This window comes from Phaseolus vulgaris, chromosome 1 (assembly GCF_051622355.1).
Source record: "Phaseolus vulgaris cultivar YP4 chromosome 1, ASM5162235v1, whole genome shotgun sequence".
Lineage (NCBI taxonomy): Eukaryota > Viridiplantae > Streptophyta > Magnoliopsida > Fabales > Fabaceae > Phaseolus > Phaseolus vulgaris.
In genome coordinates this window covers 52,973,172-52,989,116 of record NC_143498.1, presented here as the reverse complement: position 1 = coordinate 52,989,116, position 15,945 = coordinate 52,973,172, and the positions used below count along the sequence as shown (strand labels likewise).

Genomic DNA, 15,945 nt, shown 5'->3' with positions numbered 1-15,945 from the left:
TTGCACGTGGTAGTCTACGTAAGAGTAATACACTGTAATATAAAAAAAATAAAAAATAGACGCATTCATGTACTTTGATTTATGGAGAGAAAAATCAAACAACTTTTCAAAATGAATGTGAAAAAACAAATCATTGTTTTGTATTTTTGCGATTTGATTAAGATAGAATCAATCATCGTGTGTTTTCCGAACACTCTTAATGAGAAAGGATGCATTCAATGTAATGGTTTGTCATGAATGAATGCGAAGTTCACTGAAAAGATGGCATCGCATCTGATGCATTGCATATAAGAAATACATTATCTGGAGCAATCTTGTCTTCTTTGTACAGGAATGACATTACTATAATCATGAAAATCTGCAACTATGATTTATGAATGACGAATTTGAACAACAATATGCCTAACGAAGAATGATCAACTAAGTAAAAACAAATTTCACATGATCCCATAGTACCAGAAGCAGACAAATGTAAAATAAGACATGTAATAAGAAATTAACTGTTTTAATTATTTCAGGTCAAATCATTTAAATTTTGGTGCAGATAAAGAGCAATGCGATTGAGTTACATAAGTTTCCGAGAAAGGAGATATGATTTACATTCAATTAAAATGAATTTATGGTTACTATACAATTTGGAGTAAACATACACAATACATACAGCCCAGAAGAAACCTATTAAGAGGTTTATACTGGGAATAGAAATAAATAATAAGATGTAGCTACTAAAATACACAAGGAGTATGTCATATGTGCAAAAAAAATAATATAACAGCAACATAACTGCCAAATTATTGCAAAACATATCAAGAACATCAAGAATCACTATTGACATCGATGGACAGTTGCAGAGAAGGTTGGTGACTTATATTGCTCTTCTCCAAACATATCTGCTTGGCCATGCAAGGAAAAAAAAATCATTACTTCACCATAATATCACGTTTTTAATTGAGTAGAGCAAGTAGGAATACATGACTAATTGAAATGCTACAAATATGCTCTTTTTACAAACTTTTTTCAACATACTGAATACGCAGGTTCCAAAAAATAGAGTGAAACCTATATAAACACATGAAATTCATCTAACAATAAAGAATGAGTTTCTAACATTATCTACAATTAAATTTGATATAAAAAACTTATATATAAAAAAAATGATGGTCAAAACGTCCATTCAAAGTCCAAGGTGAAGATGATGATGATGGTTGCACTGACATCACATTAAGATCTTACCTACAAAACATATAATCCCTACATGGGTCTATTAATCATTTTACTCCTGAAAAAGAATCAGTTTGAAAAAATTATAATAGGTGTTTGAATAAAATTTTAATTTATTTTTCTGTTCTTTGGTGTGATGAACCCAAAACACTTAATTTGTAAACAAATGTTACTGTCTTTTAATGACTACAGAGATTTAATTCAAGGCTAGAATACAGGGAAAACCCTCCTCCATCTTCAAGTTAATTCGGAAAATTCTCACTTCTTGCTCTGATTCCCCAGACTTACCAAATACTGCAACGCAGAATAAAATTAGTCCCTTGTGCATGTGCAGAAGGAATCAAGTCGTAGAGTTTTGAACAACTGGGATTTCTTTAAAATTGACCTATCTTGAAATGGATTATTGTATTATTAATTCAATGTGAAACAAGTGCTTAGAGCCTTAGATTTGATCAAAGGAAAATTGCACGATTCGTACCACCTAGGACCGCTCCTTGCACTTCTCCATACTTTGATAAGTTAACCAAAAGTATATAAAAACATGTTTCACAAATATTAATTTTAAAGATTTCAACAATTTTCGGAAAAAAAAGCTGTTAGTAATTTAAACTAAATGTTTGTGACAACAACAGAAATTTGCAGAAAAAAAAGATTTCCTAAACAATAACCTGAATTTATGAATTTGAAAATTTATAACTAACATGAAAACTTTTATAAAAAAAAAATTATAACTATGATTATTTTTCAACAATTTTTTTTCCTTTCAACTTCATAAATGCCTTTTTTTCCAAAGCAAAAACTGATATTTTTTTTTTGTAGCCAAATGAAATTAATTATCTTAAAATTATTTTTCAGCAAACTGTCAAACATATGCATATAATTTGTCAATATTAGTTATCAAATAGCTTCGTGAAAGATGATTTGACGTATACGATGCTTACCAAAAGAAGATCCTCATCAGTGCCAAAGGCTTTGCGAGCTTCTTCTAAAGACTTTAAAGAAATCCTCTTGTGTTTCCTGCACATAATTCACAGAATTTTGAATTTGTAAATTTATAAAAATGACTAGTCAACTCTTAATTTAGGATCAAATCACAAAAAAGAATTAGGCAACTATTTATCCACTCAAATTATATGCATATGCTGTAGTAAAATCGAAAGCGGATATCAGAAAAGATATCTCAAAAAGCACACAAATATGAATGCTCAACAGAGCAAATGTAGCCCATATTGAACAATGAATAAGTGAGTATTCAAAGAGTCAAGTGGCATAAATTACATCTAGAATTAATGGTTTGCCTTGAAAAATTAGTGTCCATGACTTGCAACAACTCTAGTTTAACACATTTTTTCATAATAAAAATTTGATTCATAGAATACCCTACAAGACTGCAGAACTTGTGTACGTTGTCTTCAAATGACAGTACACAATATCTATGTAATTGAACTTACGTAGTCATATACCTTTGAACATACCCATGCAGTTGAATCCCCCCACCCCCAAGGATCAAAAACTAAACATGGCACTTTGAACATGCATTAAATTATTCCTAGACGCTAACACAATTGCAAGCAAAATGCAATGCTCAGTGGATTTGTGACAATAACATGGAAAAAAAATGCAAAAATGGAAAAAAATGATGACTCTTATAATTTGTTCTTAGGACTTGACTCAACCCCACAAAAGTAACGTGAGAGGTGAAGATTGCCCAAGCTTTACCAAATCTATTTAAGTCACATCTCTAGTCAATGTGTTACTAACCACCACCCTTAAGGTGACAACTAAGGTAGCCCCCCAAAGATGCCACAGCTAAGGTGGCTTCCCAACACTCCCACCTATGTCCAAGGCAACCGGCCTGAAATGTGACAAATGCAGGTGACCCAAGAATAGATTTAGGGTAGACTTTTGGTATTGTCTTAGAATTGTTTTATAATATAACTCAACTTTATCAAATCAGTAAGGTGAGGACTATCCGAGCTTTATGAGCTCCATTTAAACCATATCTTTAATGGATGTGGAACCAAACCACCACCAATTTTGAGGCTGCAACTATGGCAACCTTCAAGGAGACAACAAGTAAGATGGGGTAAGGGTGACCACAACTAAGAAGGCTTCCCAACAATGACATCCAGATAAACAATTATATCTTATATTGTTAACCTAACTTTATATGACCATAATATGTTCTAAGAAATTTTTCTTGAAAATAAATTAAAAAGGTGAATAATTCAATCATTAATGAGTTTTGGATTCACATATAATGGCAAATATATTGATGAGAAAAAACATAGTATCATACAGAAAATTTCAATATAAAACCAGAAGTAGAAAGAGGGAAACGAGTATACTTAGAGCTGGCAGGATCTCTAATCTCAAACATACCCGCTCCAGCATCATAGCCACATATCAACACATAATGACCTGTCAATGGAATTTTCCAATTAACTAATTTAATAAATTGATTAATTTATACTGTTAGGATAAATACTAATAGAAGTATCACTCTGTTGCAAGGATATTGACTAGTTTCTCACACGTTAGACAAATATCAGCTCTTATTCGCAGTTGCAAACAAGTATAACCTTGGCGTTTAAGAATTAGAACTTTAGGATACCGACAGCTATCGATCTTTGAAATAATTTTTCAGCCAAAGCACTTAACTTAGTAACAAAACAGTGTGATATATAAAATTTACATTAGCTTTCTTCCTCATAAAAACACAAATAACTTATTTTTTTGAGAAGGATTTGAAAGAAAATGAAAATATCAAATATTGAGAAAAGAAACAACATTGGGCTCACAAACTTATGAGCTGACTAAATATGATGGAGCCAGGACTTCAAGTTCATGCAGCATATTAATGAATGGAGAGGTAATTCTTAGTTTTTTTTATAGACTTTGTAACAAAACAAACAGCTCAGGTTGCACCAGCTCTTTAAGTCAAGCAGGTTTCTCCTAAACCAATAAGCTTACCAGGTTTGAAGGGTACACGGGAGTCCAGTTTGGTTTAATAACTATGTTTCAAATGGATAAGCATCTATAAGAGGATTGTGGATTTGATCTCCTACTACAGTTACAAGTGTAGAAAAAACCTTGCAGATTGCTGCAGATCTCCAACCAGAAAACTTAACAATGTTGATGCAATGTCCAAAGTTTTTTTCTCCAATTTGAAATAACAATTTTGTTTACAAAATAAAAATACATCAACGGGTATATAACATTATGAGTTAAATTGAAATATATGATCTTCAACATAAATTTGGCACAAGGGTTTACTGGAGTAGAGAATTGTGTATTTTAAGTAGTAGCACATCACTGTCAGATATACAAAGTAAAAAAAAAATCAGATTTAATGTCTTCTTGAAGGAAAATCCATGAAAATGTTTGGTTCCCATTACCCTAATAAAAAAATTAAAATATGTTTATTTGACTAAACTTATATATGAAGTTATCTTGAACATCACACAACTGGTGTAAATCAAAGAGGAATGTTGCTCACATGTATACTGCCATAGTAGATACCAATTTCCACTTGGAAAGAAACATCCAAAACAGATGCAAATTAAGCTAAAGCTAAAATATAGATGTTCACCTGTATAGCCAGGGTTGCTGGCGAAGACCCCAGGCATAGGAACACCTTCTTGCCAAACATGACTGAAACAGAACCTTTTCAGAAGCAGCCAGAATTGCCCATCACCAAGGAAAACGACATTATTGGGGAAAAGAAAATGAAAATAGTAAAGAATTTACATTACACCTTGGGTAGCTAGTTTTCTAAATAAGAGTTTTTCCATGAGTGAACTTGGTTTACCTCAGGTGCTGTCTAAAGTTGATGTGAGTAATTGGCTTATTATATAAATATATTTGTAAAAAAAAAAAGTACCTCAATTTGTTGTGGTCAACTAATGCAATAGCAATATATTTCCCAGACAATAGGAGAATGGAAATCTCTTCTGCAGTAATTGACCTGCACTGTAAGAAGATGGGAAATTTTTCAGAAGTTGGGAAAGTTATTGTAGTTTGTTATTAAGTTAGTCAGTTAGAGGGGGTTTCAAAGGTAAATAAGTAGCAGGAGAATGTAAAGGGAGGCAACCTATCTTAAATCATTTGGAGATTGAGCTTTTGCTCTGTGAAATGAGAAATCCTTTGTGAACCCTTGGAAGAGAAGCATCTCTCTCTCCTATTTTCTGTTCTTTCCACTTAACTCAATAAAAAATTTCTTTTGTTTCCCTGTTTCTATTCTTGTGTGATTCCTAACAAAAGGTTTGTTGACTACTTGTAAAGAAACCAAACCATAAGCAAATAAAATCTCCACATAGAGGTAAAAACTATTAAGATAATAACCAAAAAGTTATACATGTCATTTTCCTCCAATTCCAACATATCGACCACAAAGATCATTTTACAAAGCCTAATAAAAAGCTGATTTCCTAATAATCAGTGCTCAATGTATACAGTAAAATTACAACCGAGTGAACTGAGTTTACACCTTCAATTATTTCATACCAAGATAAACATAACAATAATAAAACTAATGGAAAGAAATGCTGTGACATTTTCCTTTTTCTCTCCAATAGGAGACAATCTCGTAACTTCTATCAGATTGATACTTGGGGGATCCAATAAAAAAGGTGCAGGCATATACCTGTATATCAATCCCAGCTTCCATTGCTTTTTGAAATAGTAAATCCACTCTCACTAGATCATTAGTCAGTTCCTCCTTCAGAATGTTTACAACAAAATCCTATCAACTTTATGTAATTGGCAGACAAAGTATTGATTGCGGACAGAAAAAATGATCAATATAACATGGTTCCTTCAAAATCTCCAATAAACCAGCATCAAAATCGACAATCATAAGACAAGCCATAACCTATAAAATGGCACCCATCCCACCTATCATGAATTCATAATTATCAATAAAGCATGGAGCCAGCTTTGGTAAATTTTGGCCAAAACTTTCCTGTTAACACTGGTGAACGTGAATCACCTAACCCCATGCTATTTAAAATGTCTTCTTGAATAATATTCTGATAGCAATATATCTGAAACCCATATCTTGACCAGTCTCATAGAAGTTATATATCCCCAACTTGCTTATCAAACATCAAACAAAAAGAATATATCTTTCATTTCTTCAATTAGACAGGTGAGCAGAGACATAGGAGTAAAAATAAATCCCCATTTTAGTCCTCAACATTTTTTAAATCTGAATTTTCTCTTCTTAAAATTATTACATCTACCTACTCTTCAGACTTCAAATGATAGTTTTGCAGCATCAAAAACCGAAGTTACTGATTTGACAACCAAAAATCATGATTTCATGAGCAAATTGATGTTTCAAAATTCTCCTGATTACTGCATTTAGTGTTTTACTAATACTAAAGAAAAATAAAGTGATTGCAACTATTTTAGTATGATAATAACCTTGTAAAATGATTCAACGCAATAGTTTGGGTTTGCACCAAAGGTCACTGTGAAGTACGAAAAAGCAACAGAAAATCTCTGTAATAAATATGCCAAATCAACAGTCCAAATGCTGCAAAACAGAAGTAAACAATGAGACTAATCAGAAGTTCATAAATTTTCATATTGAACTACCATATTCATATTTTGTTGAAAATCTATCAATACTCGATGACCATCTTTCAAGTTGCTTTCAGAAATTCTACCTGATATGGTAAGGAATATTTGCCATTTCATGATTTATTTATGATAGCATGAATTCTGAAGCAAACTTTAGATCTGACTTTTGAATTCCAAATAGCACATGGAGTAAACAATTTATTGATATAAGTTGTTTACCAAGACTTCAATGATTTTGTTCTAATGAATCTGGTTTAGTATGTTCACTAGAAACTAAAAGATTTTAATCTAAACACACTATCACATTAGGAGAAAATATGTACTTCCCATGTTTCATAAAACCTCTTGGTTCTGCAAGCCCAAAACACTAGGGAACTCCACATTCAATGAACTAAGCAAGGAATCACACAATGGACCAAACACCACATAGACCATTAAACATTAGACCTATGGATCTCTCAAATTATAAAGCCCTTAATTTGTCCATACCTGTCATCATAGGACTTTAAAATCCACATCTAAGTCTAACTCACTGCAAACTATGCTTCCTTCTTAGTTGAGTTCTAAATAGCTATGCATATATAGTCTAGGAACTTCAAGAATTTCATATGACAGAGTAACTACGATTTAAGCTTTTATAAAGGAAAATACCTATTCGTGCAGCATAGTTCTGCCAGTGCTTGAATATCGTAGTTGTTTACACCAATAGTTTTCAAAACCATCAAGACACAAGCAAGGCCACAATCCCATGTGTATATTTGGTTTACATGCGGTACCTGTGGCATAATTAGATAAACTTTAAGTAAAGAATGTTTTTCTAGTATTAAAATAAAGAATAAGTTTTAAGCGACAAATCACATGCTCTTACTTCAGGGAAGTGTGAACAGAGCACGGGGGGAGGATGAGAATCTATGTTACTTGATGGTTGCTGAAAGAGGTATGGATCTATCGCATTCAAATTATCCCCTCCTAGCTCTCTTTCATCTCCTGTCTTGAGAATCTTGTTGAATAGCAAGTATATGGGCCACATCAATGACCAAAGTGAGTGTGATAAGTTTAATTTCAAACAGAGATCCAGGGCAGGAAATAGGGTGTCCCAGTCATGTATGTGGAGTCTCAACCAAGTGGGTAGAATTGCTTCCTGCAACAGGTTTAACAAGAAAAAATATTAGAAGTCAAGTTTTCAATTCTTTTATAGTTAGGGCATGATCTCTCCTTTGTTCAAACTTCGAAATGCCCAGTTTCTCTATTCCAAGGTACAGTTCTCTGCTGGTATTCTCATCTGAGTTACTTTTACATGTATACATGGCTTGTCTTACAAAACATCAAATTAGAGTTTATTGGTTTAGTTCCATGTCTCCTTTGCTTTGCTGGCAGAACTTATATCTAGCTGGATAAGATTTGTGTATATATACACATAAAAGAGAGTCTCAGATGAGGACATTTTTTATTGTGAAAACGTTAATTATAAATATTAAATTTAAAACTTTAGTACTTTTAAAATAATAATTATTCTCACTTGATAAATTCTTTTCATATATGCAGAACGTAACAACATAGCTAGCTATAGAGAGAATATGCCCTAGAAAATATTTTTGGTATTTTATTGTGGCCTAACACATATATACCACAAGTGTATTTTCTGTATGCGTGTACAATATTCACTATGTATTATTATATACATGTAATATATATTATACAGGTTGTATGCATGATCGACAACAGCACCCTGTAGTGTGGAATAATATAATTGGATGCAACCACATAATGCAATGACATTAGCAGCTTTGCCAGAAATTTATTTTCAGGAATGTTGTGAACACGATGACTACATTATGTGTGAATTAACGCATATTCATATATGCCATCATATTGAAAAGCGAATCATGCCAGTACTTAACAATATGTGCATACCAGAAGATTGAAAGAGACATATAGTGAAAAGAAATGACAAACAACATTCAAATCAATGGTAAAGTTTCTTCTGAAAGGCACTGACAAAGGCTAAATGAAAATTATATACAGCACCGCAGCATTCTTCTTCAAGTATATACTGCATAATTTGGTCCTTAACCATGACTTCAAATCATTAGAGACACATCAGTGAATTATTATCTGAACAGAATGGTCTTTTAAAACGTTGAGAAGTAAAGAATTTTGACAAACTTCCAAACACTACGTGCACTCTGGTTTTTTCAGCAAACAGAGAAATACCCTGTCTTTGCTCCACCACTTAATGCGACCATTCCAACCACTTATATTCAGAAAATTAAGACTAGTGGTAAATAAGCATGGTTTTATTTCACTTCTGTTTCCACGTCAAAGGAGAGAAAAAGGACATATCAACAGATTCACTAATTATTTAATTCCATAGCTAAGCGTAGTCCCTTACACAAACTTTCAAGACAACCATATCAATAATGACTCAGAAAAAAATGAAGAGAATATTGTCAGATTTCACCACAGAGTAAACAATCGGCCGAGTCATATAATTCACTCTGAATACCCAGACAGTGATAAAAGGGACAAAAATGGAAGAGAAGTTTAAAAGGAAGATAAATATCTTCGGTCGCATTCAGGAAACGTACCCCATACGCATGCAGTGTCTGCAAGCCGCCCAAAAACCAAGTCAGATCCGCTACAACGAATTTCGCGGGTAAATGAAGAAGGCGAAAGCCGATTTGGAGAAGGTGAACTCAGATGGAAATCCTGAAAATTCAAACATAAAAAACGCCTTCAATGAAATTTTGTTGATAAAAAAAGAAGAGCAGAGGCAATAAAAAATGAACGGTAGGTAGGTAGCTTCACTCCAACCAACGATAACGTATAATTGAAGAAGTAAATTATTATTGGATAGGCAAAGTTAAAAGCAAATAAAGGAATGAATAATGAAGGACATTGATGAAAAGAAAGATGAAGAGAGCATGAAATGAAATGTAAAATGGAGGGAGAGTGATAGAAAGAGAATGGAATTGGAAGGAAAAGGAAGGTACAGAGAGGAGAGAAGAGAAAGCGCGAATTGGATTGAGAAGTTAGGTTAGGTCAGGTGGGTGCCTTTGTTCTTGATTTCCTCCTTTTCAGTTCTTGTCGTGTGTTTCCCCCATGCGCTTTTTCTTCTCCTTCTTCTTCTTCTTCTTCCTCTTCCTCTTCCTCTTCCTCTTAATCGTTTCGTGTTCTCAAGCATTTTATTTAGCTTCAAATCTTCACACAACAACATTGCCAACTTTTAATTCTCGATCAAACAAAATAAGCCACACTAAATTACTGTCCAATTTCTCAAACCTTTTTTTTATTGCGTCTATTAATAAAACTAGTAAATATTTTATATTAATAATATAATTATAAAAAAAATATTGTGTGAAGGTCTGTATTATTTTTTTAAATTATCGTGTTCATACTCCAGCTTTTTAATTATGTAAAATAAAGAAGATTTTGCTGGAAAAACGTTAAATAATTTATTAAGTTTTTAATTGAGAAGACATAAAAGTTTTTTTTTAATTTTATTTATTTTGATTTGGAAATTCGTAATTCTGTGTCAAAATTCATGAAGCATTTGTTAAGCTTTATCCAGTACTTTCTTTCAAGGATATCTTGGTACAAAAAGATAACAAATAATTGCTCGGAAAAAACACGTGAAAAAAAAAATCAGTATCTAAGATAATTTCTTATTAAAAAATTCATTAATAAAAATGTTATTTTAATATGAATCACGTAATATAATTTTTTAAAATTAGAGAAAATGGTTTATATAAAAATTATTTTCTATTTAAATAATGCATATTAAAATGATATTTTTATTCATAAGAAATTTTCATCGAAAACAGTTAGTACAAGTAAAAAAATATTAAACATTGTTGATATTTTCTTAACTTTAAGAAAATCAAGGCAATAAGAAATTAATATATATATATATATATATAAGTGTTTGACCGAGCCTCTTAAAGAGAAGAATTTAAGAAAATAAACTAAATCAAACGCTACCAAAAAAAATATCCAAATCAAAAACAATTTCATAAAATTGAAAATAGTTGCCTTTTTATTAATATATTTAATAATTTCATATAATTTAAAAATTGAATTTAAGAATAATTTTTTTATTATTTTATCAAGATGTTTTAAAGATAAAATTATAATAAAACACTCGCAAATATTTTGAATGTGATTATTGATTGTAATCATACTATTTCAAGAATTTGGAAAATTATATTATTTTTTTAATCAATGTATAAAGTATTTTTTTATATATAGTATTTTTTAATCATATATATAGTATTCTTTATTATTTTTCTAAACAATGTATAAAGTAGTTTTGATTTATAAAAAATCTTATTTTAATTTTGTTTCTTATAAATATTTATATCAAATTTTATCCAGACAAACATGGGTAATAAAAGATATATCAGCAAACATCACGGTGGATTTTTGTAGAAGATAGAAAAATAATAATTTAATATACAAATGTAACATCATGTGTACCATTTAATAGAATAATATCTTAGTTATGATTGACTGTTAACAGTATGTTAGGGGGGATTATGACAGCTAGTATAACTTACCTTTACAGTAAAATTATTTAAAATAGTCACGAATATTAAGTAGTTTGTATTAAATTTATTTAAATATATAGTAGCATTTTTTCTTTACAGTCTTGTTTATGTAGGAATTAGAAATATCAGTACTAAAATGTGTATTATTATTTTGTCACAAAGTTAAAGACATTTTCTTCACACCATATTAACCTAATCCATCATTTATTTATCTAACTTTTGCACTTATTTCTTTCTTAAACTCAATTGTAAATTGTCAAAAATGTTTTTCTTGATATACAAAGTCAACATGCATTGTTTAAAGAACCGCAAGAAACACTCCTTCTCCAACAGAATCCAAGATTAATGATGTTGTTAGTTTCAAGAACGTGCCAACAACAATGCTTATAAAAGAAAATGTCAACAACAACAAAATGAAGGAGGGTATTTGGAATGAATTGTATTTCCAAGGCTTAATAAAATAAAATTTTATGATTCTTTTTTATTTTTTTAAGAGATAAAGTAAAAGGAGTAATAGAAAGAAGGTGATAAATATCTCTGGTATCAGTACGTGTCGAAATCCAATATTAACTGAAAATATATAGGTAATATGTTATAAAGTTCATCAATATATTATAATTTGACATTATAATTAAAATAAAAATTAAAACTATATATTTTTATTTCCAAATATATTAATTATCATTTCTTTTAGAAAAAAATCAACTAAACTCGTCAACCGAATTAACAATTTCAATAAAATAAAATCGACAATCCAGTATTAATTTTATTTAAACAAAAATTATCAATTTAATTAAAAATTTTAATTAAAAAATTTAATTGATGTTGTTTACAGAATGATCAATTTCTATATATATTTTTTTTATTATTTACGTAAATATGAAAAAAAAATTGCTAGTGAAAAAACCGTGAAATGAAGTTTCCAATAGTTTTTGTTTAGTTAGTATATTGTGTGGACACTGCACGTGAAAGAGACATAACGTATAGATGCGGACTCTAACTTAGTGTTCATATTCGAAGAACAATCACAACCTTTTCAAACCTGCAATTAATTTGGAACTGGAAGAGTAAATGCATAATTGGAAGACAATTTTACAAAGAAAAAACTAAAATTTATATTATAAATGAATCGAATCTACTCGGTTATTTATACTTAATAAAAAATTCATTAAATCCATAACTTGACTTTAATTCAAACTGGGTTTGATTAAATTAACAAATAATACAATTATTTTGAGGACTCTGGAGGAAAAAGCCGAAAGTAAATTTAAAAAGGTTGGCAGAAAAAAGAGTTTTGAAAAAGTAAGCCGCAATGAACTGAAAAGGTGAAAGCTAAACGGTTCATGTGCTTTAGTAAACGGATATAATAACAGTTACTTACCTTTTTTTCACTTTACTTTCAACCAATCCATTTTCAAAAACAACGTGCAACAGCCATTTTTGGCCTTTAGTTTTTCATCATTGTTTTGTGGGTTGGAACTTGGAACAGAAACAGGTACATGATTTTCAAAATGAAACATGTATAAGGTTGAAGTCAGATCAAATTAAATGTGAATTATTTACATTTTAAATTGAAAATATTTTAAATAATTTCTATCTTTACCTTTAAAATATAGATTCACATACAAAATTAGTAATGGTGTGCCTTTTATTTAAAATTAGAGCAATGTAAAGTGAATTGTATCTAGTTTGGGAAACAATAATGCAGGAACACAACAAATGCAGTTTCATACAAATTTTTCTCCCAACTTTCCTCTTCGAGTTTGCAATTTTTCACTTTCGGCAGTCCTATGCCCTACTGGAACTTTTTTACACATTAAAAACACATGCTTTTAATCCAATTTTACTACACTTCCTTATTGTTAGGCAAATTTTATGGTTATGCATTCAAAAGTAGTTGTGGATTTTTGTCACATATCATGAACGTGTTCTTAAAAGTAATTTTGCTGGGTACGAGGTTCATAAAAAAAATGAAAAAATATGGACTTTTCTGTATTCCAAATATCATTTAAGTAAAATTAATTATTGTAAACTCATTTGGAGGTATGTATTATTTTTAAACACATAATAGTTATTATAAAATCACTTTTGAATTTTTTTTTTATAAAAAGCAATACAATCATTCTCATTTAAAATAAAAATCCCATTTATGTAAATATAATTAAATTTAGACTACTTTATTTTAAATTTAGTGGTAATTTTTCCCAAGTATCGAAACTTTAATTAATATATGATAGTTGACTATATGCATTTATTTACGAGAAAGTGATTTCCTTGGTATACGCAGTATGGAATTAGTTTGATAATTGTAAAATGAATAAGTCATATTTAGGTATTTTCTCATCGACAATATCATAGGTTATAGAGAATCCAATTTAGTTTGATAATAACTCGTATCTTAATTTAATCAATTAATAGTAATTGATGAATTTTGGAAAAGACTGTTAGATTGGATAATGAAAGAAAGAAGATTATCTTAATGCTGTGAGAGAACTTTCTTTCTACGAAGGCCTAGCTGCTACTTAACGGCCATATCTTGGTTCCAGGTTTAATTAAAAATTTAAAAACAGACTTATCGAACGCAAATTACCAGATAGCCCTTTATCAACTGATGTAAAATACGGTTTTGCCCATGAATTTGCCACCAAAATGACTGGATAACCCTTGACTAATAGTAATTCGGAAGTCGTGAAAAATGGTCACGAGTCAAAAAAGCTTGGTGTTGTTATTAGCACTTTAATACTATCACGTTTTGTTTTTGTTAAAGTACAATTTTTGTAATTAAACAGTGTATGCTTGGAATGATTTTAAGAGTTTAATCAATATATATTACTAGTGATTTTTTTAAAATTTTAATTATTTATAAATTAAGTTTAATATGTTTTAAGTATAATTTTCGTCAAAATTAATAAAAACATTTATATTAATAAATAATTATTTGATACCTTTAAATGCATCAAATTTGATTTAGTATTTTTAAATTATATATTAATAACATTATTTAATCATTATTTCACTGTTTCTTTTTTTAGAGTATAGCTCAATCAATCAAGATAATATATAATTATAATTTAATAGTTGGATTATTATTAGTGTTGTGTTTGATATATTATTCATGTTATTAAATATCTTTCGGTTCAGTATATATTTAAGTTTTTCTTACACTAAATGTTAACAATATATTTACGTTCTTCTTATACTAAATATGAGAATTTCATCATGTCAAACTAACACGATTAATTAATAGTAAAAATTTTATTTATTTAATTCAATAATTCGTAAAACCAGCTTGATCTATGAATTGGTTGATCTCACTTGAAAAAATATATGCAATTTATAACATTTATTATTTTTAATTACCAAATAACATATACTAATTTAAATATTAGATGACCTTTTACCTATATCCTCATCCCATCATATAACGAGAATTAGAACCTCTTAATTACCGATACCGAAAAATATTTATCATCAGAAAAACGACATACAATTTTTTTTTCATATTTATAATTTTTTATAGTTATAAAAAATTAACAAGTGAGAACATAACTCAGTTAAAATTATTTTATAATAACTTAATAGTTCCTTGCAAATATATGTTAAAACAGGAAAAGGAATCACCAAAATAATTATATGATAACTTTAATTTTAGATAAGTTAAAAAAAAATCTAAGACTGTATGTAACGTTGCCATCTGGCTCCAGCTGACCGAATATTTAACATATTTAAAAAGAATAAATACCAAAAATAGTCCTTATAAAAAAGTAATATGTTGCCGTTTAATTTCTGAAGGTAAACAAACTGAAAATAAGTTTAATAAAATTGCAGTTTGTTTACCTATTTTAGTCACAATTAAAAAAAAACTTCTATAGTTTTAGCAATAATTTAACCCGCTTTTTGAATTATAGGACTATAAAAAGAAATTAAGTTTATAGATGAATGTGACAGTATTTTTGTAGACATTTTTTAATTATTTTATTTTTGGGAATTAAAGTGATTGGATGTTACATTTTTAAGACCAGTTTCCAATTTAAGAAACTGAATACGAGAAGGAGTTGCTTACACAGTATATGTGATTTGATATTGGTTTCTTTAATTAAAATTTAATATATTTGACTTTCAGATATTATGGAAATTAATACTTTGTTCTAAAAGGACGATTTTGGTTGGAAAAAAATATTAATAAAATGTTAAATAGATAGTTTTTCTTGTTCCTTTCAAGAATTTAGGTGTGGAAAACATCGTTGTATATCGAGACCCTAATCTACCAATCTATACCTACTTTTTATAGGTAATCCAAAAATACATTATAAAAAACAAAAATAATCCAAATCAAGTGGAGTAGCTGTAAAAAGAAAAATGCATGGCAAAATTTCTCAGTGGAGTAGTTGATGAATTATACCTTTTAAATTTGCAATGAGATATTAAGGATTTTTTTTTTTGTCTGTTACGGAATCAAACAACTTGAATATTAATAAATGCCATCAAGAACTTTGGTAGTAGGAGTTGGAAGATAAAGAGAAGAGGGACCAATTGTGTTCTTATTATGGTGTCATTTGCAATAGAAGCTCCTAAATATTTCATGCCATCA

General features: G+C 29.6%; 1 protein-coding gene across 10 annotated transcripts; it reads right to left on the bottom strand.

The window, feature by feature from the left end:
- Positions 1-574: 574 nt before the first annotated feature.
- On the bottom strand, positions 575-10,080 carry LOC137815031 (guanylyl cyclase 1). Of its 10 annotated transcripts, none has more exons than XR_016515033.1 (11): positions 9,801-10,080; positions 9,396-9,516; positions 7,676-7,948; positions 7,459-7,583; positions 6,649-6,760; positions 5,867-5,941; positions 5,105-5,188; positions 4,814-4,887; positions 3,570-3,642; positions 2,163-2,238; positions 575-890 (listed from the first exon to the last, which is right to left on the bottom strand). XR_016515033.1 is itself a non-coding variant. In XM_068618049.2 (11 exons), exons 3-11 carry the CDS (start codon positions 7,835-7,837, stop codon positions 816-818), a joined length of 861 nt encoding a protein of 286 aa, XP_068474150.2. In that variant the 5' UTR covers positions 7,838-7,948; positions 9,396-9,516; positions 9,801-10,080; the 3' UTR covers positions 575-815. The 10 variants fall into 10 exon arrangements, 5 of the variants coding, with proteins under 5 accessions (XP_068474150.2, XP_068474152.2, XP_068474151.2 ...); XR_016515031.1 differs by having other exon boundaries at positions 4,814-4,875; XR_016515037.1 differs by having other exon boundaries at positions 9,862-10,004.
- Between the last annotated feature and the right edge of the window lie 5,865 nt (positions 10,081-15,945).